Below are 27,109 nucleotides of genomic sequence, written 5' to 3' on the forward strand. Positions count from 1 at the left end.
GTTAACACTCTCCAATCTGTTTTAAGAAAAATCATGTTTAAGTTCATCTGCCGTCTGAATAACTCAGAAAATCTGATTGTTTTGGAACTGACGAACATTGCATTTAGTGCCACACGTTACACATCACAGCTCTGGAAACACTGGTATAAGTGTCTTTTAATAGGGGGTTGCTAGACAACCTTGTATGTTGTTGTTGTTGTTGTTGTTGTTGTTGTTGTCGTCGCTGTTTGTAATGTTTTATGTTCTTTTGTATTATCTGGACTTAGAGTCTGTAATAAAAAATTATCTAGAAAAATAGGTATGATCTCAAAAATCCCTTGTTTAAGCCTCTGTCTGCAGTTGAGTTTCCAACACAGTGTGGACTGGGGACATCCAAGAGGAGTTGTGTAAACTGTGAGGTGATGGCAGCAGCACCTGGTGTGTCCCAACTAGAAACCTGATCGTGGGCAGGTACAAGAATAGCCCCACAGACCTTAAAGCCCACTCCCTCAAACTGGCATTCAACTTCTGTCAATGCTGAGTGAGGGCACAGAGGTTTAGGCTCAGGTTATTTTTTTTGTCAAATCACTGGCTCAGAAAATCATCAATCAATTAATACTTTAGAAAGTAGCAGAAAATAATAACAAAAGAAGATAAAATAAAAAAAATTATCAGAAAATCATCTTGAGAATTAATTTTTTTCCATATTTTTTTTTTTTAATGTAATGTTTTCACACCAATAAATTGACCTATGATAGATTATATTTGGCGGAAAATAGCCCAAAGTTTATAGGAAAAAAACTTTTTGAGCGCAAATGAGGATTCAACTTTGAGAACGTCGAGGCTAGTGTCCGAACAAGTGAAACACAAACCAGCTTTGCTAATGTGAAACAGAAATACAGATGAGTGATGATGGGCAGGGGAAGGTGAGACAAGAATAAGCTGCATCTTATGTGTCTATGTCTGTGTCTATGTGTGTGTGTGTGTGTCTGTGTCTGTGTCTGTGTGTCTGTGCACGTGCAGAGAGGTGTTCAGTTTGAGAAATCTCTCACTGTTGTTTTGCAAGAAGGATTAAAACAGTAACATTTGGGTTTAAAAAAATTGGAAATGTGCATCATTTATTAGATATTGACACATTTTCATATTTATTCTCAACTGACAACGTTTTATGATAATATCTGTAAGTAATTGTTTAAAATAAATACAATTAATAACGTTAAATAAATGAAGTAAAGTCAGTCAAAAGCTTAACAAAATAAAATATAAATTACATTTAAAAAAAAATTAAATTAAATTGAAAGCCAAACTAGACAGGTAGTTATATTTGCTATATATATTTTTTTTCAACCATCAGGAGGAGCAGAGTGTGCAAAGTGTGCCCCGGGACGACCCTGACAGGGCGGTCGGACCACCGTTTGGAAACAACTCTTTCAGCGAGCAACACACCCACGCGCGGCCAGTAGGAGGGGCCACGTGCTGACTGAGGTGTTCGAGAAGGTGATGCCGTAAACGCAACGAGTGTGTCGCAAACCAGGTGTTTTCAATGGGAGGGGGAAGGTGATGTCGTAAAGCGGACAGGAGGGGGATAGTGAGGGGAAGGGAAGGGGGGTGAGACAGGAGGAGGAGGCGGAGGGAGGTGACTCGCGAGCGGCTGCGCTTCAGACTTCAGCGAGAGGATCATGGCGGATGGCCCCAGGTGTAAGCGCAGAAAACAGGCGAACCCTAAACGAACCGACGGTAAGTCCCTACAACTCTTCCAGTGAACCGGGCGGTCTGCCTTACAAAGCTCCCCGCTTTGTATAACTCTTTCTGGGGTACTTTTACTTGTGAGCGAGTTACTTGGACCACGTTTCTGGGACTTTTTGGTTGATGTGTGTTGGTTCATTCCCCAGTGCGGTGGTGGTGTACCGTTATACCTGGCTGGCTTGTTTCTCTCTCCGCCTAGCGGTGCACGCGGGGCCGCCTGGCTGCACCGTTATACACCCATAATAAACCTCGAGGAGCGCTTCATACTGGTTTCTATTCGTACTTTTCTCGTTGTTTTTGCACTTTTTGGGACACTTTTTACACCTTTTAGCAACATTTGGCGGCAGGTTGCGAGGCTTTCGCATAACAACGTGGCCCAGTTGGACGCAGTTTGGAGTTTAGTGTATGATTTTTTTTTTTTTTTTTTTAGGGCGAGGTTTAGTTTGGTGCTAACTTGCTGCTTGGCTCGCTCGGCACAGGAAAGTGCAGTTTCCCGTTCAAAATAATCCAACTTTAAGAGTGTGGCCGGGTGGTTGAATCATGCTGTTGCAGTGAATGCATCTAGTTTGTGTGTGTGCATGGGCGTTTGGTCTGGTTCTCCGCTTGCTCCGCTGATGGCAGGGAGATGGGATGTTTATTTTATCTCCACTTCCCCCCTCCTCCTGCTCCTCGCAGCAACACCGCATGCTCCTCTAGTTGTTAAGGTAAGAGCGAGATTTTGCATTTTTAATCCTTGTTTATAAACCGATCGGGCAAACATTGTTTTATGTTCATGCATGCATTTCCTCATTTGATCACACCGCTTTAGCTTTCCTAAACGAGCTATTTATGTAAATCAGCGTGTGTTTTTGGTGTCGATTGTCTTGCAAATGTCTCTTTTTAGCTCGTTTTTGACTGTTACTTTTTGCACCTGTCAATTCGGCTTTGTAAACGTTCTTTAGCATGGCGAAACATCTTGTTGGTTGCTGCATTTTGGATATTATAGGGCAAGATTTTATTTTTATTTTTTAAGCTTAAGCATCGTGGTATGGCTTTTGTTGTCAGTTTTTTGACATTCTATTGACCTTATCTTACTTCATATTTTCTGGGATACCGTTGTAATACTCTTCTCTTAATATCATAAGTGAGATATCTCTACGGTATCATTTTGAAAATGATCTGAGAATAGGTGTTTGTTCACAATAAGCCCACTTGTTATGAAGTTAAGGACACACACAAATTAAAATAAAATACACGTAGTTTGTTGTAATAACTTTAAATTTGCACACCCCAAAATTATTTTTTGGAGCCAGCGTCTCTCATTGGACAGTTTCTTACCTGTGCTCTCCTCCTTCTCGCGTGCTATCAGCCAATAAAAAACAGGTACACCCAGACATTGATATATTTTTAGACACCGTTATGAGGCACGGTGTGTGTGAGCCCGTGAGCCTAGGGGCTGGAAAGTACCTTTTTTTCTCTCTCTCCCTCTCTCTCTCTTCTCCTCCTTTTGCTGACGACACGACGGTGACTGTGCGCGTCTGTACAGGAACCATCATCATCATCATCATCATCATCATGTGTTTACCTGAACGCGGATAACGGGGGGCTCGCGGACAAATGGCCTAGATAATAAACACACCCATATAATAGCCTCTACACCTGCGCATCTCGAGATCTCGCTCGCTTTTTTTTCACCTAAAAGTGTCTCGTGAGGGAGCCAGGAAGGCGGAAAAAACCAACCGCTCCAAATGTCAACTTGTGCAGGTAGAGATGATTTTTATATTGTGGTGTGTGTGTGTGTGTGTGTGTCGCCACTGATGCTCGCCTCCCTTTTATATATTCTCGCGGGATTTATCTCATCCACACGCATTTACTGATTCTGACCCACTTGTGCATGTTTTTATCTTCCCCTAATGCATGTATTTGAAGTGTGTTGTTGGTCGTTTTGTTGGGTCGCGTGCACTCTGCAGGGCTCCCAGTGTGTGTGTGTGTGTGTGTGTGTGTGTGTGCGCACGTAAAAATGAGCGGTGCATAAGGTGGTTACTGTTATTCCCCACCGTTTGCAATAATAGGAGCTCTCAGGCTATAGACCTCACCGTCAAGCCCTGTCGTTTCCATCTATTGTGTTGCTTTGATTTCGTTATACAATTTCCTGAGGTGTGTGTGCGCGTGCGGAAAGGGGAATGGCGGTCAGTTACCATTACTGCAGTGAAGGCGGGGTTGCTGCCTTTTTTTTCATCCTGGACTCGAGACAGCCAGGTATACGTAAGGTGATGCAACACCTATAAAGGTGTATTTAAAGCGATTTTTTCAGTGATATCCTCGCACAAATACTTGATGGGGGTTAATCCTGAGCGTTTTGTGGAGTTAGAAGACCGACTACACACTGTTAAATGAGGTTATTATGATGAGGAAGAAGCGCATCTCTGTCCGTGTAACGGGACGCACAATCAAGATGGCAAAAGGTGCCGTGATTCAGTGCGCACTGCTTTCATCTGCTGCAAATAGACACTCCTATTGCCTATCATTTTGGTTTCATTTTCTACCTGACTCAATTCAAAGTATTATATGAGTATTATGAATATTTTTTTCACCATTTTTTTCAAACCAATCTAAATATTCAAGGTTTGTTTCTCTACAGATTAATTCATTTTTTAATTTTTCAATTTTTATTATTATTCTTTTTAATCGTTTTTTTACCCACGTGACACAGAACTGCTACTCGTTTGTCCACAACCTGATTTGAATTTCAAAGGAGCTGCTGTGGCATATGTAATGCCTGTGCTAATGTACCATGACCTCCTGCCTGTCATCACCATGGTGTGGTAACCAGCTGCTGATACTATTAACTATACTAACACCAAAAAGCCTTATTTACTCACCCTGTGCATACTTAATATCTCTGACTCTGTGTCCTATACTACTCATTTACATGAATGCCGGTCTGAAACTTTCTGCAAGGAAACAAACTTTTCTGGAACAAACTCCCAGAAAACTTGAGGTCTGCTACAACTCTCAGTTCTTTTAAATCGAGTCTGAAGACTTTTTTGTTTCCATTTTAACCTGCAATTTTTATTTTATTTGCTTCTTTTATTAGCTTTTAAATGTTTTATAATGTGTCTCCATTTTAACCTGCAATTTTTATTTTATTTGCTTCTTTTATTCGCGTTTAAATGTTTTATAATGTGTTTTATGTATTATAATCTTGCCCCTGTAAAGCACTTTGAGTGGCCTTGTGTCTGAATTGTGCTATATAAATAAACTTGCCTTGCCTTGCCTTGCAAGGTGTCAGAAAGAGAGTAAACAGACAGTGGATGGGCTTATGAGATTTTCTTATGAATTACATCACATCCCAGTTTTTTTAATTAATATAATATATAATATTATTGACTGATATTCCTAAGGTGCAATTTACAAGTTTTCTAAATAGCCAATTAAATTCCTGCATTAATTGACTAATCGATGAATCATTCAACATATCCCATCTCTTGAGAGATTTTGCTAATTTGTGTTTAGTATTACAGATTATGGTCTGAGAACATTGTAAAGAAAATTACACTTATTATCACAGGTGTGCCCAAATCGAAACACAATATACATAAATCTATGTAAATGGAGACGTTTACATATTATACGTGGTTGATGACATAATTTTGGTTTCCTATTACACAGTTATGCTCTAGTGAACTAGAACTATTAACATAATCAGTACTAGATCATTAGCCGACATGTTAGGTGATCTCTTGTTATTGCTGGTTAGAGGCAGAATTTGGGGATGAATTTTAAATCTAGAATCATGTCATTTCAGATGTATAGCCTATATTATGCTCTGTGCTGTAGTAACTTCTCTGGGGTTGAAAATAGCCACAGCTGGATGTGAGCAACAGTTCCGTGTCCTTCACTCATTTTGTTATAAACCATGTGTCAACCTCCACTTCTTCTTCATACCCATAAAACCTTGTGTTTGGGAGTCATTTCCTGCAGTTATGATGTCATTCATAATGACCTGTGTCACAGTTTGCTTGAGAGGGGGGCCTACAGGGGGAGTTTTAGGTGTCTCTCTCTCTCTCTCTCTCTCTCTCTCTCTCTGAGCTATTTTAGATTGCAACCTAAGTTGAAATAGCCATTGTTCTCACAGAGCTAAACAAACTAAACCCTAACCTGCCGTGTGTTATTGATAGATGACAGTCAGTTGGCCTCGGTGTACAGATGATTCACCACCAGGCAGCTACTGTAAACAAGCTGAAAGCCCAGAGCTAAATGATGAGTGCCATCTTTTTATTGGCCTCCAGAGATCCCTCGACAACCTTCACTTTACTCTTACTGTACGTGTGCCCTAACCACACTCTGTAAATTGGAGTGAGTTGGAGCAGCATGCACACAGTAGATAAAACAGCTGTTGTGTTTTTTAAAGGTACAGTGTACCTTTAAGAAATTGAATATAATATTCCTTAGTAAGTATGTTTTATTTAGTGTATAGTCGCTTGAAAATCAGTCATTTTTTCATTACCTTGGAATGAGTATAAAGAAGCAGGTCACACCACCATGTTGCACTGCAATGTTTGGAATTGCACCTGTTGAAAGACGAAGAAGAAGAAGTACTATAGAATAAATAACCAAATACATCTTCACCTCATCACTTGACGTTGTGGAAAGACTTGTGGCAGTGGTGGATGATGCCATATTTAGTAATATAGCTTCTTGTCCTTGAAGGCCACGATAGCATATGTACATTATCTGAAATGGAGGGGTTATCAAGGAAGCGTTGCAATTTAGACTCTCACCACTAGATGCCAAAATACACCAGCATTACACAGTGCACCTCTAAGTGTCTGCAGACATCTTTGTACAGAATAAGAAGTGGAGGAGAAATAAATATTTGTTTTTACCTTAAGTTTTTTGTATTGTTACTTTACTGCCTGTAATCAACTGGTATCCAGCTCCACCACATGTTAATGGAATGCAGTTGTTGTGTTTAATGGCAGGTGTTGGCCGTCAACTCGCACTGCTTGTTTCTGTGCCACTTTGGTCAAGGCTTCGTCATCCCAAGGCTCTGCTATAAAGTACACCATGTTTATATGTGTGTGTGTGTGTGTGTGTGTGTGTGTGTGTGTGTGTGTGTGTGTGTGTGTGTGTGTGTGTGTGTGTGTGTGTGTGTGTGTGTGTGTGTGTGTGTGTGTCTGTGTGTTTGTGTGTACGTGTGCACTCTCAGCTGGGCTGTAATCTAACACTGCAATTTAGGGACTAGAGGAATGCGGCCTGGTGTTAACATACCTTGACAGGATAAACACAGCGGCCTACTCCAAGCCTTGGTCCGCTAGTACGCTGCCAAGGCCCGGGCCTTCACCAGCGCCTGTCTGTCTATCTGCCTGTCTATCCTTCTGTCCGTCTTTCTGTCTATCTGTCTGTCTGTCAAAATCAGTGAATAACTCCTCACGATTGGCTACCTGTCCGTACTGTATGTGTGCACTGAAAAAGAAAATCTTGTGTTAGTTAATACACAGCCTAGGCTCTGTAAACCGGCATGTTGCTTGCTACGGTAGGCCCCCCTTTGTGTACATACCAGTTTACAGAGCCCAGGCTGTGTATTAACACAATTTTTTTTATGCAGTGCAGTTTTTTAAGCGCTCTCCAGAATCGCAGACTCCGCCTTTAATTTGACATTGTGTATGTATTGTAGAGGTTTGGGTGTTATTCCAGCCTCGTAAAACATTTGCAAAGCTGTTTTTCTAACTATTATTTATCCTGCATTGAGCATTGTTTACATCCACGTCTACTAACAAGCAGTCGTGGTCTCTTCTGCCTCGGTCAGCGCTTTGTTGCATAACTTGGCATGTCCCCGCCGCCTGTAGATCAGAGGAACAGTGTTAAACCATTGGCAGCAACGCTAGTCATGTGTGAACTCGTGTGCTTGCAAGAAATAAACAAAAAGCAGGAGACCCACTTCTACAAAAACAGCTCCCTTTGGCACTGCTAAAGGCCAACTGTTGTTCTAAAAAAGTTGTTCTAAAAATGTTGTTTTTTTATATTTTGCATATTCAATAACAGTCCCCCAGGCTGGCCCATATTTATAATGCATATGTATTTTTCGGTTAAATTATTTAGGAGCATTTTTCCCTAGCAGCGAAGGGAGCTTGTTGATAGACAAGTGTTGTGTTTACAACAGCTTTCAAAGACTGTGTGTTCACTGAAGGCTGTTTAATACAAGTTAGCAGGTCACTTTAAACAGACAGTTCTGTTGATAAGGAAGCGTTTTTTTGAATTCCTGTTTTAGAGGAATTCTCTTGTGTCTTTGATGATAGGCTCTCTGATCAGTTTGTTATGTTTGATGCGTGGATGAATAGCAGGGTGTCTAGAAATGATTTAGCCCCCCGTATCTAGAGCTGTGGTGCTTTATTAATGTGCTGCATGTTGTACAAGCATCTTATAAAACAACTGTGGCTTTTAAATTAAGCTTATTGCTTGAAATCAGTGCTGTATATTCTGTTTCCCAGTGTGTTTTTAGACCATAATACACCGTGGAATGGCCCAGAAACCGTGTATTAATATGACACTCTCTTAAAAAGCCAAAATTGTGTTGATTTTAAAATGGCGCAGCATGTTTTGAAGTCTGTTTTTGTATGAAGAAGCTGTTTTTTCTTGAGGTCGCCCGAGGTGTTCCAGTCACCTCTGTCCTACAGAGCAGAGGAGAGTCATGTGAATGTCCTCCTGCTTCTGGGACAATATTAAGCATTTAGGCCCGGCCATAGGCTATGGGTTCATCTTGGTTCACTCATTCCATTAGCTTGATTCAAAACAGAATAGCTGTTTAGTAAATGCAATTACCCACACAATCCTACAAGTTATTAGGTTTTTCCAATAACCGAAGTTGGTTTGCATTCAAAGAACTAGTCATTTTTTTAATTAATTATTAATTTTTTTTACCTTCATTTATGTATTTCTGAAGTGTTACGTGATTTTTTTATGCAAACGTCCTCCTTTGTCGTATCTAAGAGAGATGGTAATGTTAGAGGGAAATGATCCAGAGTGGTGTTAGAAGTGGTTGTTGTGGCCGACACTAGCTGTTAATTGACCCACGACCAATGGTCATTCCTGTTACTTTCTCGCCTCGGGCTGAATGTGTGTGTGTGTGTGTGTGTGTGTGTGTGTGTGTGTGTGTGTGTGTGTGTGTGTGTGTGTGTGTGTGTGTGTGTGTGTGTGAGAGAGTGTGTCTGTGTGTGTGTGTGAGAGTGTGTGTTCGTCCGTTTCCTTTGCAACAAATGGAATGACAAAGCACTGCAGGACGTCTTTAGCGAGTCAGCATTAACCCCTCCCCTCTCTCCTTATGGTCCAGAGAGGGGGAGGGGCGACACAGCTCCTGATGCTGCTGCTGCTGCTGTGACTAATTGAGTAGTGTGTGTGTGTGTGTGTGTGTGTGTGTGTGTGTGCGTCAGAGCGTCAGAGAGAGAGAGTGTGTTTGTGTGATGGTGTGTGTGTGTGAGATTGTGTTTGTGTGTATATCTGTGTGTGTGTGCGTCAGGGAGAGAGAGAGTGTTTGTATGTGTGTGTGTGTGTGAGTTTGTGTGCGTGTATATCTGTGTGTGTGTGTGTGTGTGTGTGTGTGTGTGTGTGTGTGTGTGTATATTTGTGGGATGAAGGTGGGAAACTGCTACTTTCCTCCAGGCTTTGCATAACAACACAGTCGTTGCGTGTGTGAATCATAACATGATGCATTAACATGGCGCCTGTGAGGGGAAATCAGCGCTCCTGCTGATGCTGTTGCGTTTCAATCAGATGACGTCGGCTGATAAAGCCACCTTGACAGATCAGCCATGGAAACATGACATAATGCCACTAAATACAGGAATAAAGAGCAGCTATAAGTAGGTTCAAACAATACACAGCAATGCTGATTTGTACTATGTTTTTGCATGTTAAATTAAAGCTATAGTGTGTAAGTTCTGTCATCCCCATTAGTAATTGTGACAACAGCATTGTGGGCACACTTTTGGTGATCGCGCATGGATTTTATACCTTCTGCTGTACTTCCTGCTATAGAATCAACAACTGAAACATTTCTTTGGCGCTTTTTTTGAGCTTCTGAGTTTTCTGAGTTTGTCACTATAAAAATATGGTGACAATGAATTTTTACAGCAGTGACTTAAACTGTTCAGATGTTAAGGTTGTGTTTGTGATATAGCTTATTCCTTTCAAAACAGCCACTTTTTCTCAATCACTACATATCACAAAAGCAGCCCTAATCACGTGACCCAATGAGGTCTTTTAACCAACCCCAGACGGGCCTGTCGTCATGCAGGTGTGACTTCAACTCACGAACACTCTCCACATCAGAGCTATTTATAGTGGAGGGTGGAAGGGAAACGATTTTCTGCCCTCTGACTTAATGCGAAACCGAGAGCAAAGTAGCTTGTGATTCAGGCTGCGCTGCACATAATATCTGAAACATGCCGAGCAGTTTGGCTCAAAACTGTGAGTTGGGTGTATCACTAGGGTTGACAACACACATTTTAGAACATATGGTGTGTTAGAGGGGCATAGAGCCACCCACTCTCACAGGCCCCCTCCATTGAGAGGTCAGAGGTCAATGGAGCAACCACATGTTGAGTGTGTGGCAGTGAACAGCATGTAGCAGATTGTCAGTGTTTCTTTGCATCAAATCATTAATAAATGTAGTTTAAGCTGCCTCAATGTCCCTTAATAAAGAAGTCGCCATTGAATAAATTAGTTGGACGCATGAGTGGGTCAGAAGAACAGAAACAAATTAGAACAAGATTTTTCTACAAGTCGTCAAGTAACAGTCAGTGCATAGAGCAATAATTTGATGGCTAATGATATCTGTTCCTTATGGATCATTTAAGAATTATTTGCTATCCATTGAAATCAGTTAATGTAAAGGAATTAGAAATTTAACTCACTTAAATGTATCACGTGAAAGATGTATGCAATGCTGAATAGATACAAAGCTTAGTATTAGTATTTTTTTCTGCATTGGCGGTCTTGGTTAATTCAAATAAGATTATAGTAAAAAAAAAAACTCATCCAAACTTACAAAGCTGTTTTAAAATGTATGCTATAAAGACACAGTTTACTCACTGCCACCTACGCTCAAAAAACAAAGCCAAATGTGGAACCAAAAGTGAAATTTACCTCTGGCCTCACTCACTGGTGCATATAAATCTCAAGGGGAACTGACAAACTTTGTGTTCGCACTTATCTTAAAACGGTGGCCATGGCCTAACCCATTTCCACCAGTAACCTGCTTTGCTGTTGCCTTTCATGGCTTCTCATTCAGCCTAACTGAATATTCATTTATTCAAGAGGCTCAACAAGCAGCTAACAGCTAAAACCTTAATCTGTTACTGTGGTGCTAACTGAGGCTATAGGCTGTGAAAGGCAGCATGCGGTGAGGGGAAACCAGTTTATCTGACCAGCATCCCACCACCAGGCGTGTGTGTGTGTGTGTGTGTGTGTGTGTGTGTGTGTGTGCGTGCGTGTAGTATTTTTGTGAGAACAGTTTGAGTTATAGTATTTAAGAGTGAGTACATTTTTGGAAAGTGAGGACACTTTGGGACATACCTCTAAAGGGCTGTTTGAGGGTTAACACTAGGTTTTAAAGTTCAAGTATGCATTAGATTACTCGCATATAAGAGACGAGTGCATATGTGCATTTTTCACAAGTTTTAAATGCGTTTTTAGTAGCGTCTGTGTGATTGGGTTAGTTGAGTGCAATGCAAGCCAGTGTGTGTGTCAAAAGAAAGAGTCCCATTCAAAGTCCTGTGTGTGCGTGGGAGAGGGGGAGCACTCTTTCACACTTGGTCTGTGGGAATCTCCTCTCTCTCTCCTTTAGTGCTGCTACAATTTGCATATCCTGCCATCCTCCATTCTCCCTCTCTCTCTCTCTCTCTCTCTCTCTCTCTCTCTCCCTCTCTCCCTCCTACCTCCTGAGAAGCAGAGGCCGCCAGCTCTCCCAAAAATCACAGGAAATCAGTGAAAATGCAGCCCCCAAACTGCTGCCCTACATTGTGCTTATCATGTATAAAACTATTTTCAGTGTATGACTTTGCCATAACAAAAGTATAAAAGGGGAACTTGGATATTTTTTTTTAGAATGAGATGAAGAAAGAAACATACCCACTGTGGCTTTAATATGTCTATCTGATGGATTTTTAAAAGCCAGAAAGTAAAGTTTGCCACTATAGAAACACACCCTGCGTTCGAAATTCACATACTCTTTCTTTTTACTACACTACATACTTAAGTACAGAAGAATTTTAGGGCCACAGGAGAGAGAGAAAAAAAATCAGATAAGGAAGATTTTCTTTCATTATGTCGAGAAATATCAAGAATAAAGAAGAATACTGCAAAATGCAATTGGAGTTAGTGGGCCATCTAGGTATTTTTGGCATATTGCAATTGATGTGCATGTATTGGGACATCCTAAATCTTTTTCCGGCATACTAAATAGAAGATTGTATGGGGATTGGATCACAGGGACAGTGACAAGGATGTTCACAGCATTGACGTAAGCATACAATCTAGCAACAACTATGATTGACTGCTGCACAGTAGAGACCAAGTCGAGACAGAATCCTGTGTATAGTTAGTCATTGAAGTGGGATGCTGCTTGGCATGTACTCACCCTTTGATTAGCTTCCATTAGAATTGGGACACGTCTCAAAGGGAAGCCGAAAGGGAAACAGGTGTAGCGGAGCTGAGATGAAAAAGAATCGTGCTGCTGAGAAGAAAATGAGTACAGACTAAATCTCTGTGTTAAGCCGTGTACTGAATTATTCTTCCCTTTTGTTTAGCCTTTCATGGCACTCACTCCTGGAATCAAACAGAGCTTAATTGTTTGTTTGTAATTTTTTCAGGGACATTTTTTAAAATATTTTCTAGTTCCAGCGACTCAATCGTCATGTCTTGCCTCAGCCTCAGGTCTTATAGTCATAGCGCTGTATGCCTTCCAAGTTTCCTCTATAGGCATGCATCCTTTTTTCAGCTTTTACCACATTCAAATGATTTTTCACAGGAACCAGATGATTTTCATAGGAATATAATGTTTTAAAATAACTGAAAAAAAGCACTGCCACATTTTTTATTTTGATTTCAATATGTATAACTTTTCTATATAGAAAAAATACAGCTATATTAAACCACAAACCCAACCGAAAAATTATTTGAATATCACACAACGAATAAAGCCTAAATGTAAAAAAAAACTACAGTAGGAGTAGGGGAGCCCCCAGTGGTCATAAATCATGCTGATGGGTGGACACATGTGGGTTAGGAGGGGCCAGGACCCTCTAAAGACCCCCCAGGGACAAGCAGCAGGACAGGTGGGAGGGGAAGAGGAGGAGATTAAAAGCAGTATAGGGATTCATTCTACTATTATTCACTGAAGCTGGCGGTCTATTCCAGGCCTTTTTATTGTCTGAGTTTATGGTGTGCTCTATATGATAAGAGTCACTTAGAAATTATTATTATTTTTTTAACGAAATATTTTCATAAATATTGAAAGCAGACCATTAATATTGATTAATGAAAATGTGTCATGTTTCACAAAAAAAAGGCGTAACATCACTGTTCCAAAAACTAGTTTATTGCTAAGTTTTATTTATAGCTCTCACTAATACACCACACCCACCTTTTGCTGAAGTCAACCACACCCCTTTTTCTGGGGGGTTTGTCCAAATAATATTTTTGATATTTGATTGTTGTTGGATAAAACGAGTTGTTCTGGGAAATAATATGCACATTTAAAAATAAATCATTTAAAACTATTTTCCGATGATTCATATCCCAAACATTACTATCTATTAATCAAGAAAATATCCATAACAAGGTTCAGATTACATTCAGTGGGGACCGGCTTCTCTTTATTGACTGTGATGATAGATTTGTCTCATGGTTGTATAGCTGCTGCTGCTGTCTCTAGTGCAGGACGGATGGCGAGTGAACGCATGGAAACGGAACAGAGGATTTGATTAGGAGTCGAGGTAGAGAGGTTGAGAGGTGCAATATGTGGATTCTCTCTTTGTGTCTCTGTGTCCTGTGGGCTTGATTTGCAGCGCAGCGATGATGTATGACGCTTGTAAAGAAGTAAACACACCCGGTGGGAATGAAGAAAGGAGATGAGGTGGAGGTGGAAGACATTTTTTTTTTCTTGATAAAAACAAATATGTAGTCCGTTGAGTTCCCTTAATAAACTGCCAGTTTCAGAACAGAACAGATTTCGATTTTTTTTTTGTTAGATGCAGTAGAGCATTAGGAGCGGTTCCTTTTTAGATTATTTAAAAAAAATTCACGGTTGAGCGAGTGAAAGGGAGAAAGGCAAAAGGAGGCTGCAAGAAGAAGAAGAAGGGAGTGTTGTTATTGAATTACAGGTGATGGCTGCTAATTGGACCCTCCAGAGGTTGTGTGTGTGTCTGCAGTGTGTGTGTGTGTATGTGTGTGTGTGCTCCGGGTGGGTGTTTGTGTGTGTGTGCTCTGGGTGTTTGTTATGTGTGTGTGTGTGTGTGTGTGTGTGTGTGTGTTGTGTGTGTGTGTGTGTGTGTGTGTGTGTGTGTGTGTGTGTGTGTGTGTGTGTGTGTGTGTGTGTGTGTGTGTGTGTGTGTGTGGCTCTGGGGATGCAGGCTTGATGAAGCTGTTAGGGTAAAGTGCGGGGCCCCGGTGCGTTCCCAGAGTGCTGTGCTTTAGAGGCCGAGCCCTCCCGAAGGAGGAGCGCTAATGGAGGCCACAGCGCCCTGATGAAATACACCCAGACTGGAGGGAGGGAGGGAGGGAGAGAGGGAGAGAGGGAGAGAGGGAGGGAGGGAGGGAAGGAGAGATGGACAGACAGACAGACAGACAGACAGACAGACTGGAGGGAGGGAGGGAGGGAGAGAGGGAGAGAGGGAGGGAGGGAGGGAAGGAGAGATGGACAGACAGACAGACAGACAGACAGACTGGAGGGAGGGAGGGAGGGAGGGAGGGAGGGAAGGAGGGAGGGAGGGAGGGAGGGAGGGAAGGAAGGAGAGAGGGAGGGAGGGATGGATAGACAGACAGGCAGACTGGAGGGATGGATGGATGGATGGAGGGATGGATTAATGGATGGATGGATGGTGTATTACAATAAGGATGGCTGTGGTGAAGTGGGGTAGGGCGGTCGACCCTTAACTACAGGGTCTGAGGTTCGATCCCCCGTCCCCCCGCCACATGTCGAAGCTAAGAAGGATGGATGGATAGATGGATAGATAGACAGACATGTGTGATGCTTCTGTAATTGAGGCATCTGCTGGAGAACAGCGCTGTGTTTCTGATGAGCTGAAGACACGAAGCAACACGTTCACACACCGTCACCGTGACGATAACAGCATTAGCGCCCCACTGAGGCTGTTGGCACGGAGACCGCCAGGCCTGAAAGTCACACCACACCTTATCATCTGAAATATCATATCATAAAAAAATAGTTATTATAGTTACTGCCTTTACAATGTGTGCCTGATCTTATGAATAGAACAAAATCAGTTATGTAGAGATTGCTGGTAGTGCTGAAATGACTGGTTAATTGACAGACATTTGATAACAATCGATAATTTAGTTATAACAAATGAACAGTTTAACTTATTTATAATGAAAAACGTTAAATATAACATACCATAATACTGTCAGTGAGAATGTCCCTGTGTGTATCAACTTAGGTAGATTTTGGGAGTTCTTTGGCGTGTGTGTTTTTGGCGTGCGTGTTGCCGTGGCTGCAGTGTGTCAGCTGTTGAGTCCACAGGAGACGTGGACAAACGCCACCGCGGCTTTCTCAGCGTTTTGTCTGTGTGTCTGTGCTGCTGTCACTCACTGGGATATTGGCTCCCTATACCTTCACCAAAGGGACACTTGTGGGGCGACACACACACACACACTACACACACACACACACACACACACACACACACACACACACACACACACACACACACACACACACACACACACACCTATCCGTGTCATCTTTGCTCGTGTGCTGTGTTTGAGAACATTGAAGTGGCCGTTCGTCAAGTAGCGCTGCACGATTAGCAAAACATATCTTAACGCGTTTATTATGACTTTTTGCAATATAAGAGGCAATGGTTGGGTTTCGATAACATTTCGATGAAGTCTGCGGCCCTACTGTCAAGCAATTTGCTTAACCATACTTGTCTGTGTTGTGAAGCCTAGTTGTTGAAGCCATGAACAGTTATGTGTGTGAGAGTTTGTGATTGTGTGGCTTGTTTACTTTCAAAGAGGCGTGTGTGTTATGGCAGGATGTGAGTGACGGGGTCTGTTGTCTGTCCTTACAGGGTTTCCTCTGGGGTGGTTGAGGTCACTGTGGCCACGGACTGTGATTTTTTATTTATTTTTTTAAGATTTTCAATCTTTATTAGATACAGAGTTGAAATGGGGAGACAGAGAGAGAGGGGATGACCTGCAGTAAAGGTCCACGGGTTGGATTTGAACTTGTGAGCACTGCAATGAAGGCTGGAGCCAATATGGTACGCGCTCTATCCACTACGCCACCGGAGCCCCTACTTTTACATTTTTTAAGTTACATTTTCAAGTTGTTTTAAGTTCATGTTGCATTTTCTTTGCAGTGATGCTTCGTTTTTTCTGTGCACCAGTTGTGAGTGAACGTAGGGGAAACTCTGTTTTTTCTGTACACCTGTTGAGGTAAACTGTCATCTTCACAAGCGTCAGGTGTCAAACCACATAACCATTCTGGGGAGATCACAGTTTATTTCAACAGTTTATTGACATGATAGGAAAGTTACAGCATCCAAAAAAATAATAATTAAAACTAAAGAACTATTGTGCTTTCATTCGCTTTTAAATGTCTTCTAATGTGTTTTATGTATTTTAATCTTGCCCCTGTAAAGCACTTTGAGTGGCCTTGTGCTATATAAATAAACTTGCCTTGCCTTGCCTTGCCTTTAGATTGACACTACTGAAGACATTATTACCTTTATGTTTCTAAGATGACATCCAGCTTCTCATTTGAATATACTGGTTTTCATTGTTTTTGTAGTAGGACAGTTACACATTAAGAGGGTTAAAACTCCTTAAGATTTTGTGGTGTTAAAATGATTAAGAAAGATCAGGTGACGTGTGTGTTACTCCAAATTTAGCGGTTGACTTTTGGCCAGCAAAAGTCCACGGGGCAAAAAGGTTTCATTTCCTGCCCTCCTCAAGTATGTAAGCCAAGCAGAAGTCTGGCAGAGCTACAGTTTTGCTTTCTGTGTTGTTGGTATAATAGCATTGGCACAGGTGCAGCTCGTAGGCCGTAGTTTTTTAGATTTTAGACTGTTTTGTTTTCCTCTGGTTTCATGCAGCAGGCTTGTTAATGTGAGCTCAGATATACTTGGGAGTTAATGTCACCAACCTCAAGTTTCCTTATGTAAAGTTGCATTATTCTGTTTGCCTCTATAAGTGCAATTTGAAGAAATGAATGTATGATTCAAATGTTTGTACTAAATTCTCTGGTTCCAGCTCCTCTAATGTGAATATTTACTGGTTTTCATTGTCTTCGTGGTAGCATATTCAATGTCGCTAAGCTTCTAGCAATTTTCCTTAGCCATTTCTCACCATCTTCTGACTTTTTCCTTTTTTAGACCAAACAATTGATTGAGACAATAACTGGCAGATAAATGAAATAATCATTGTTTGCAGCTTTCATTTTATTAAACGTATTTGGTTAATCCGAAAAAGGTGGATATAAAACCAATCAATCCGAAATAGGTTAGGTATGTTGAAATATGTCATTTGGATACAATGTTACATGTTCCTGCCTTGTTGCTTTAAGTTATACTACTTTTTGGAAAAAACTATCAAGCCCCTGGCAGCCTCTTTTTCTCTCGTACTCAATACATGTCATAAAAAAATCAACACATTTTTTTTTGTAGGGAGTGCCCTTAGATACACCTAAAACAACAGCTCAAAACAAGCCAAAAAACAAGCTAACTTTGACTAGATTTTGCACCAATGTGAATGATATAAAATCCATATCCCTCCTGGCGTAGCAGGTGTGCCTGGCTTCAGCACCATTACAAGTTCTCATAAATACCACATGACACCGTTACAGCAGGCAAGCTTCGATATAAAACTCTCCTCCCGTGGCGAGAGCATGCAAACCCTTCAGCAAAATTACATTATACTACACTTGATGAGAAGGAAGCTACAGCTACACACACCCTTTGCCCACTACCTCTTAAAGGTGCACTGTGTAACTTTTGGGTGTGTCAGAGAAGTGAACATTTTCTAACGGTATATTCTCATAACTGAATAGACAAACTTTCCTTGCAGGAAAAATGTAATCTCTGGAACACAATTTGAAGTTAGAAAGCTACCTAAAAAATTTAATGTTTCACTGTTGTAGTTTACAGCAGCAGGGCCCACAGTTTGGTTTACAAACATATTCTTGTCTTACGTTTGGTCCAGGTGCCTCAAAATAATGTAGTTTTGATTTATGACGATATCAATTATAATGATTCAATACTAAGAGTTACATGTAGAGGAAATATGTTTTGTAAACTAACGGCAGGCTCTGCAAATAAAAACAAATCCCCCTCCTCTGAAACTGCACATTTTACCCTTAATAGGCCCAGCTGGTATGATCACACAAAACCTCCCCCAGAGCCAAATTGTATTTGAAGCGCCTTGTGTCAAACCTGTTTTCTTAAAATAAAAGCACATCATGAGTTAATTTGAATCGACCTTAGCTGGCTCCTTTTTTCAGTTATTTTTAAAAAGTGGATCCCCCAAGGCTATAATTTGTAATGTCCAGGGCCACACATTTTCATTCGAGAGACTCAAGCACTGGCCAAAACACACACAGTCACTTAAATAAACACACACACACACACACACACACACACACACACACACACACACACACACACAAAAACACACTACTTTCAGAAGCAATAAGTATGCATCAACTGTAACGGTGCTTAATGGAAAAATACGTCTTGTCAAGGTCAAGGTGTTTTAAGAGTCAAGGCAGATTGGGCACATTAATGACCAGAAGGTGTTGTAATTATACATATTGGCCTGGCATATTGGCTTTGGACAGATACACTGTGCAAAAGGCAGTGTGTTTTCTTGTGTCTTTAGCCTCCTTGTTGCCTCGCCTTGGTGACATTTCAGTCGGCCGGCGATCTGAAAGCGCTCACTTGACATTTTGCTAAACCGAGTTAGGAAGGTTCTGCCCGTGCCTGTGTGTTTTCCTTTCCCCTCCTCCCTGCATTGTGTGAATGGATAAACAGGCATGCACGCACGCACATGCGCGCACACACACACACACACACACACACACACACACACACACACACACACACACACACACACACACACACACACACACATCTGGGGAGTTTGCTTTCGTACGCGCCTGCAGGTTTAGGATTATGCCTTTGTCTTTATTGCCTCCCAAGCAAAACAACAGCCTTGATTTGTTTCTTTTTTGATGTAATCCCTAAACACACCTGTAAAAGGAAAAACTAGGCTAGCATCTCATTATGTTTCACAAAACCACTCTGTGTATTGTCACACTCTGTGCACACATGGAAAGTTCCCACTGTTTAGTTTTTCCTGTGCCAAGGAATTAGGAGAGGCACAAAGTAGGTGGAGCAAGCCTTTGAATGCACCAAAATAGGACTTTTGACATGTAAATGAATAGAGTTAAGATGCAGTGTGTGATATTGGAGTATGTTGGCAGAAGCTAGTCGTGAAAGTTCTAGATTATGAGGCGCCCTTGCTAACCCCTCCCTATTTGGGAACATTGACAGAAGCTACGGTGGCCTTCAAGGACAATAAACTTGTTACTAAAGATGCCATCATCCACCACTGCCTCAAGACTTTCCAAAATATCAAGTGATGAGGTGAAGATGTATTTAGTTATTTATTCTATAGTACTTCTTCTTCGTCTTCCAGCAGGTGCATTTCGCGGGGACGCCCACTATATATAAAAAATGCCTAAGACCTTTCAAGTTTGTCCATCCTGTGCTACTGCAGAAACATGGCGGTGCAACATGGTGGCCTCTGTGGAGTCTGTTCTGAAAAAACCGCCAATTCCCTTTGAACACACGGCACATTCAACATCGTCTGAGACCCTTTGTAACAATCGCTCTCAGATAGTGCCAATCAAACCTTTGTGAATGCTGCTTAGTGCTTTTGTGTGTAGCGCCGTAAAAAGGTCTTTTGAAAAATATCACGCCTGTAGCTGTGTGTGCCATCATCCCAGAGGTTCAGTTGAACTTTGAATCCAAATGGCTGAAAGCATATGGAGATCGTTGCTTTTGCTACTGTGCCACTCAAGACTTTGACTGGAACCCACGGCGGATAGTTCCATCTCGCAGCGTGACTCTCTCCCCTCGTTGACAGCCGTTTCAAAGCCAGCTAGACATCCAGACGGGCAGCGGCATGGTCTCCATTTAGTGAGGACAGAATGGCCCGCGTCTGTTTGAGGGTATAACGTGCCAAAGAAGTAGCCCCCGCAGAGCTCGCCACGGCTTGCTGCCAACTCCTGACATACAGTAGATAGGCGCTTATTAGCCGCCTGTGCCAGAAATACACTGGCCTGATTGAGTAATATGATGTAAGGTGGTGGGACGCTGTGAATTTGGAGATGGAGATGTATTGTCAGTGGGGAAAGGTACGAGGGGGGTGAGGCTGCCACTCTTCTCCATCCGTTCTCCATCTGGGTACTGATTATGAAATTAAGCTGCCGACTGGATAAATAGAGCCATTCATAAAGGCTTAATGCGGAGGTTTTGGACGTTACAGTTACAAAGGCAGATTAGTAAGCCGTTCCAGAGAAATCAAATTTATATTTGAACTCCCTTCCTGTTTCAGAGGCTCCACCCCCCAGACACGCCTTGCCTTAGCAACAGCAGTTGTCACTAACTACCTGTTCAATTAAAACGTTGCTACTAACGTCACAAACATTGCCTGCAGCTGATTGGTTGGAGAAGTGTTGACAGGCTCGGTCCGACTCCATTGGTTTACATACCTGTTTACGGAGCCTGGTCTGTGTATAAAAAAACAAACTTTCTTTCAGTGATCACACAGTATGGACAGGTTGCAAACAGTTTGGAGTTAATCAAATGTCCAGGAGGTAAACTGGAATCAGGTTTATATTTGATCTACTTTCTCATTGACACAAATTGACTTTAGCTTCAAAGCGAATATTCTGAGTGATGTTAACTTACCTTACGGCTGACCTCAGAAGCCCAGTCTAGTGAGGTCAGCTGCTTTATCCAAGAGCCTTTCTGACATGACAGCAATAGCCTGTGTGTGTTTACCCGAATGCTTCAGGGCAGAGCCACATGAGGCCTGTGCGGTCTGGTGCTAAGCTAAGCCTAGCCAAGTGAAGCACAGCAAGGATTCACACACTGCTCAAGGCAATACAAATCTACCCTACAGGCTAGACTTTGTTGGAGAGGCAGCTATCTCTAGCAGACACACAGCAAAAAAGTCATGTTTCGCAAATCTCAATGCTTAGCTTTTACTGATTGCTAAGCGGCACGTTGTAACGAGTGAAAAGTCTACAGTTGTCCAAGCTATTTTCCCAAGGAGTTTGTCAGCCAGAAGTGTGTGTGTGATCTGAATACTGAGCAGGTAGGGGGGAAAATGAAAGGGGGAGCTAGTAGTGAGTATTAGATCATGACCACAGCAGTGCAGTGGTAGTGTGGTACCTGCTGGGGCATAAATCAGCCTCGCCGAGATTATTATTGATACGATGGAAGTGGTTTTCTTGCTGTTGAAACTTGCTGTGACCGATGAAAGGCAGAGGGTAGATTCATTCTGCAGGCAGGACTTTAAAGCAAAGTGTCAAGACAAAATGAGAAAATAACTATTTTTTTTTTAGAACTTAAAGCTGGGGTATGTGATTTCTGATTGGTCAAAGTTAACATGAGCTGTACACTTTGACCAATCAGAGTGAGGCTCCGATTCTCTGTTCTTATTGGCTGTTGGGACTGTCCATTCACTTTGGCACAACTTTGTTGGTGTAGAGCGTGTCAGGGAGGGACCATAGGGGAGGGACCAAAGAGAACAAGTGGAGCGGTTGAGGTATTTGGATTCGAATCTCTATCCCAACTGCTATTTTCTCCCCAAATTCTCCACCCCAGCTTTAAACCCAACCATTGAACATATTTTGGATAACGTGTATTTGTGAGGATTAAACAGTTACCATATGTGAACACCTTTCTTCAAAGGAGAGGGGGAATCTATTTATAAAAATGAATACATCATCAGTCACACCACCCTGCCAGGATCTTGTCAACCATTATAGTAACCATAGAGACAGAACACAGGTGGGAAATAAATTGACGTCTAACTATTGATCGAGTGCCTGATTAGCCCGATGCTTCTACATTACCTGATTGCCTATATAGGATATCCAATGTTTGGCACGGCTAAAGGAGAAAGCAAGGCCTAATGGATATTATATTAGCGATTGTCCAAATTGAAAATACATCACGAGTTGCAGCGAAAGCACGTCTGGAAAAATCAGGGTGTGGATTGAAACACAAGATGTGCTGAAGGTACAGTTGCAGAGTCCTGTACCTCACTAGTTCCCCTCTCTCACATTATATGGTATAATAATCATTAGGTTATGAATTGGTTTTAAGACTGTAGCAGACAGGGGAAAGCTAAGGGAGTAGACGGACTGTCATGTGTGATTAAAGACTGTTTAGGTGAACCCTGACCAACATTTTTTGTGGGATAGCCTCAAGAGTCTTGAAGGGATCGGTCAACGGACATCAACATACAGAGCATGAGTCAATGAGGCGCTCCAGTGGCGTAGTGGATAGAGCGCGTACCATATCGGCTCCGGCCTTTGATGCAGTGGTCGCGGGTTCGAGTCCGACTTTACTGCATGCCCTCCCCCTCTCTCTCTGTCTCCCCATTTCAACTCTGTACTTTCAAATAAAGCTTGAAAATGCCAACAAATAATCTTAAAAAAAAGAGCATGAGTCAAGTACCAAAATGTTTTTCTCCAACTTACTTGTTTTTTATTTTTCGGAGTCAAACTATCTCTCGTGGGTGTCTCTTGGTATCTTCTGATGAAGTGAGACCTGATTGAGAGGATATTAACCTTGCAGCACCCACCAAAGATCAACCCAACCCCCCACTTGGGTTTTTAGAGTGACAGGGAGAGATGGAAGACCAAGCAAAGAGGGTTGAGCTCTTTATGTTAAAGGTCATGAAGCAGTGATGCCCCCACAGTAAACGGAGAGCACATGGTCCAATGAGCAGCCTGGACAGACCCTTTCTGTCACTCTAATATCATCCAATCTTAACACATGATTGATGCCCCGTTGGAAAATTCTACCTCTTGAACATGGAGGTCTAGACTGCAGCGGGTTGGGTGCTTTCTGAGTTGAAACAAGACGTTTTGGTTGAAGATTCTCATCTTCGATCAATGACACTCCACTTTCCCCCCCGAAAATCCTGCTGGCCTTGCAATGTGGTCCCTAGACTAGAGCCTGAATGATGATTTACTGTATATAGATAGATACATTAATATGCCCTCTACTTTCCTGAGTATTTGATACATTTTAGAGCTGGTCAATTTCAAGAAAATTTGACGGTAAATGTTTGGATCATTTCAAGCACACAACCTGAACTTTCCCCAGTTCCAGTCTCTCATTTGTGCAGTTTCTTTGCTGCTTTTAGTAGACCTCTGAAATAGAAAATGTAATATCTTTGGATATTGGACTGATGGTCAGACAATAAGCAATTTGATGACATCTTGTTTGTTACGGTTGGTGTGCATGGTGAAACAGGGATTGGACTCAAATGCAGACAGTCGAGGCAGCAGGCTGATATCAGAGGTTTATTGAAATGTAGCTGCTTGTAGGTACTGTATTGGTCTCAGGAGTCTTTGATGCACAAGACAAAACACCACCAGGCTTCAATGAGGAACTGACAAGGGAACAATTGATTATAACGTGAAGGGAAATGAGAAGCAGGTGAGGAGGTGGGCGGGGAAAACCAGGAGGGCCCATGAGAGAAGTGGGAACAGATGTTGAGGTGGGTGGGATATGGCCATGAAAGGGGATAATTAGGAATTTGGCTTGAGATGAGGGACGGAGCGAGACACTGGGAGTGACAATATCAGGTCTTGCCCACACATACACAATTACATATATTCCATTTGCAAGAATATTCTTGTCCCCACAAGCTAAAAAAAAACCTATGGTTACGAAAAATTTGACTGCAACGATTAATTAATTCATGATCAAAATTGACTTTCCGCTTGTTGACTGATTCAGTTAATTTACTGATCGTATCGTACTGTATCAGCTCTACTGAATGCAGGTGAAAGAAAATGCAGGGGCTGACATTTCGTCCTCCTTATTGTTGCTTCCAATGTTCTACAGTGTGACAATACTGATGATGTGTCATGTTTCAGCAGCATCATTATCAGAATCACGTCATTGCCTGAATGAGTACTTGTAAGTAGTATAATAGGAGACAAGGTAATTTGTCTGGGAGAGAGATGTATTCTCAGATGACACGGTACATGCAGACCTGCTCGGTACAAATACAACAGTACCTCATAAACAGATCCACTGAATGACAAATGGTCGACAGTAGAAAAAAAACTAATTTAAAAAAGAACATTGGGTGGTTGAGTCTAGAAAGCCAGTGCGTGCTGTTTGCCTATCCCATTGAGTATATACTGAAACTGTCCAGAAAAAAAAGAAGTATCACATTTATTTAATTAAAACCCTGTGGAGAGTCTGAGACCGAACATAATATTTGCTATCTCATTACACGGCTGTACTGGTTCGCTTTTCATTTTCTCCTTTTCTTCATACAACCACAAGGTATAGTGTGACAGATTGCTTATACTTTCTTTTTTAATTCAAGGAAAGTTTACTCTGCACACACAAGCTCGGCAGCTATACTTTCATACAGACGGACACATTCAGACCTGGAAATGGCCCAATATAATCACAGTATTCTTATTTTTTTCCACTCCACTGAGAACTTCATAGTTTATTACCGGCTTAAGGGAGAGTTAAAGAAGTTTAAGAGTATCTTTCAAAGTCACGTATAAGCGGCGCGCTGTCCAAAATGGTAAAAAATATCAAAATGTCTCATATGGTAGTGGTCTGCCGATAACAGGCACATTTTTAACAAGGCACATCCTGTATTTCTTTCATTGGGTTTAGGTTGATTTATCACAACCAGACATGGAGGGCCAGTAGTTGTTTGAGAACTTGCCATCCACCTTCAATGATGAGCTCATCTCTGAATGTTCTTCTTTTGAAATGTTATGTATTAAATCCAACTGAGAGACAGACACCAGGAAGCCCTAAGACATCCGGCCGTAACTTTTAGTGTGGAAGTCGGCATGCTTTTTTGGCCGATTCTGACCCACAATCCAGTGCGCTTTGGAAGTAACATTGCGTCAACAGAGCCTCCGTGTAAAAACAACCAGCGATGCAACAGATATATAGGCAAGAGACATATTCAAGCACGATGTTATGATGAAATAAATAGGTAAAAGTACAGTATGTCTCAATTGTATGGCTACTACTGCATGCAAACTGCATACTTTTTATGATCAGCTGTAGTATGTAGAATAGAGAAAAAAGGAAGAGTATACTGTTAGGAAAAGCAACCTAACTTTTTCGAAAACAACCGTGCTGTTATGTTGAGACTACTGGGTCAAATACCATTGCTGCTGCTCATCCCAAACACAACGATGGCCTAGATTTACTCGAGCCAATAGCTGTCACTGCAGACGAACAACAGACTCCCAGATCTCTGTATAGAAGTGTCATCTGCTGCATGTCGTTGTCTGCCTGTTTGTTGTTTGTTTTGCTTGTTTTGCAGCGTGTCTGTGTACGGCAGGGGGAAAGTGTAGCGTAGGCACATTTCACAGGAATCTGGGCCTGGGTAATGAGCGGGTTTTTTTTAAGGAGTTCTTGCTCCAGATGTGCACCAGGTTCTGACAGACACCAGAGACTCAGTAGCTCTGTGTGTGTGTGTGTGTGTGTGTGTGTGTGTGTTTTTTGGTGACATTTTGAAGCATTTAGCTTAACGTTGGTATCCCGATAGAAAAACCTACTGTTGTGGTACAGTCTGAAACAGAATCAGCTCATTCGGAAAGTGGAACAAACTTTCATGGATTTTTTCTCTCTCTGTGACAAAAGAAACGAGGCCCATACTGTTAAGCAAACCTCTGTACCCAAAGAGGAATTAGCCCAAAACGTGTGTACAAATGAATGTAACAAATGCGACCCTTTCAAATGTGAACAATATTATTTCGCCTTTTTTTTTCTTCATGAGGAGATATTCGCTGACTCTGTCAAAAAGTTATTTCGACAACAAGCCTGCACTTTAGTTGCATTTAAACCCCAGTATAGTGTATAGCAGCCTTTTCTTCCCCTGGTCCATTCAGTGCATGATGTGGTTAAAGGCCATGTGCTCTCAGTAGCTCCTCCCCCGCTCTGCACCCTGACCCTTCCTCTTCATGGTCAGTCTCTCCTCGTTCCCAGTCAGCGAGCGCCGGTCGCCGGGCAGCGACCCCTCCGACCTCTTTAGCGCTGATTGGTAAAGCATGGCTACTGGGTTGACTGCACAACACACTCTCTCTCTCCTCTCTCTCTCTTTGTCTCTCTCTACCCATATCTCTCACTCTCTCTATTTGTCCCTCTCTCTCTCTCTGTCTCCCTCTGTCTCCCTGTATCTCTCTGTCTCTCTCTCTCTGTCTCTGTATCTCTCTCCCTCTCCTCTCTCTCTCCCCCCCCCCTCTCTCTCTCTGTCTCCCTCTGTCTCCCTGTATCTCTCTGTCTCTCTCTCTGTATCTCTCTCTCTCTCTCTCCTCTGGTCTTACACTGAAACATGGCTGCTGCTCAGTAGGGCGTTGCAGAGACGGTTGGTAACCGTATAAATATACGGATTACTAGACGATTACCATCATAAATGAGCATTTGTTTGACATTTGAAATACTTAGAAATACCAAAAACGCATACATTCAAATCATGATACTGAACAAGAGAAGAGACCAGCCAGAGACAGAGGAATACGTCTATTTTTAAAGGTAACACATTGTTATTCCGCTGTGTCCTTCTGCAGACAAAACATTTAGAAACTGCAAAGTATGAGAGAAGAATTAACCCTATTATTTACCATCTTAAAAAAAAAACAGTTCTGTGAGTGCATAAAGCAGAAAAGACGACAGCAGGGCCAACCCCATTAATCACATGTATTGATCTGAAGGTTCTGCTACACGCTTGACATATGGGAGAAAATCTGTTGCGAAAAAAAAAGCACCCCAACAGATTTCAGTCAGATTCAAATGACTGATTCACTACAGAAACCCCTCTATTCCCAGATGTCCTCATCTAATTCTGATGCTATGCGAACAGGGTTTTT

The 27,109-nt window shown here is 41.9% G+C and overlaps 1 protein-coding gene across 1 annotated transcript in view; it reads left to right on the forward strand.

Annotated features, from left to right (window-relative positions):
• Nucleotides 1-1,658: 1,658 nt before the first annotated feature.
• The window catches only part of zeb1a (zinc finger E-box binding homeobox 1a), a gene marked incomplete at its 5' end in the record, with an annotated part of 60,482 nt that continues 35,031 nt past the window's right edge, over nt 1,659-27,109 (forward strand). Inside the window, one exon of the mRNA XM_080033993.1 lies at nt 1,659-1,716. Within this exon, the coding sequence (XP_079890119.1) occupies nt 1,659-1,716 (58 nt within the window). The remainder of the gene's footprint in view (nt 1,717-27,109) is intronic.

Source organism: Ammodytes marinus (assembly GCF_949987685.1).
Source record: "Ammodytes marinus genome assembly, chromosome: 9".
NCBI classification, from domain to species: Eukaryota; Metazoa; Chordata; class Actinopteri; order Uranoscopiformes; family Ammodytidae; genus Ammodytes; species Ammodytes marinus.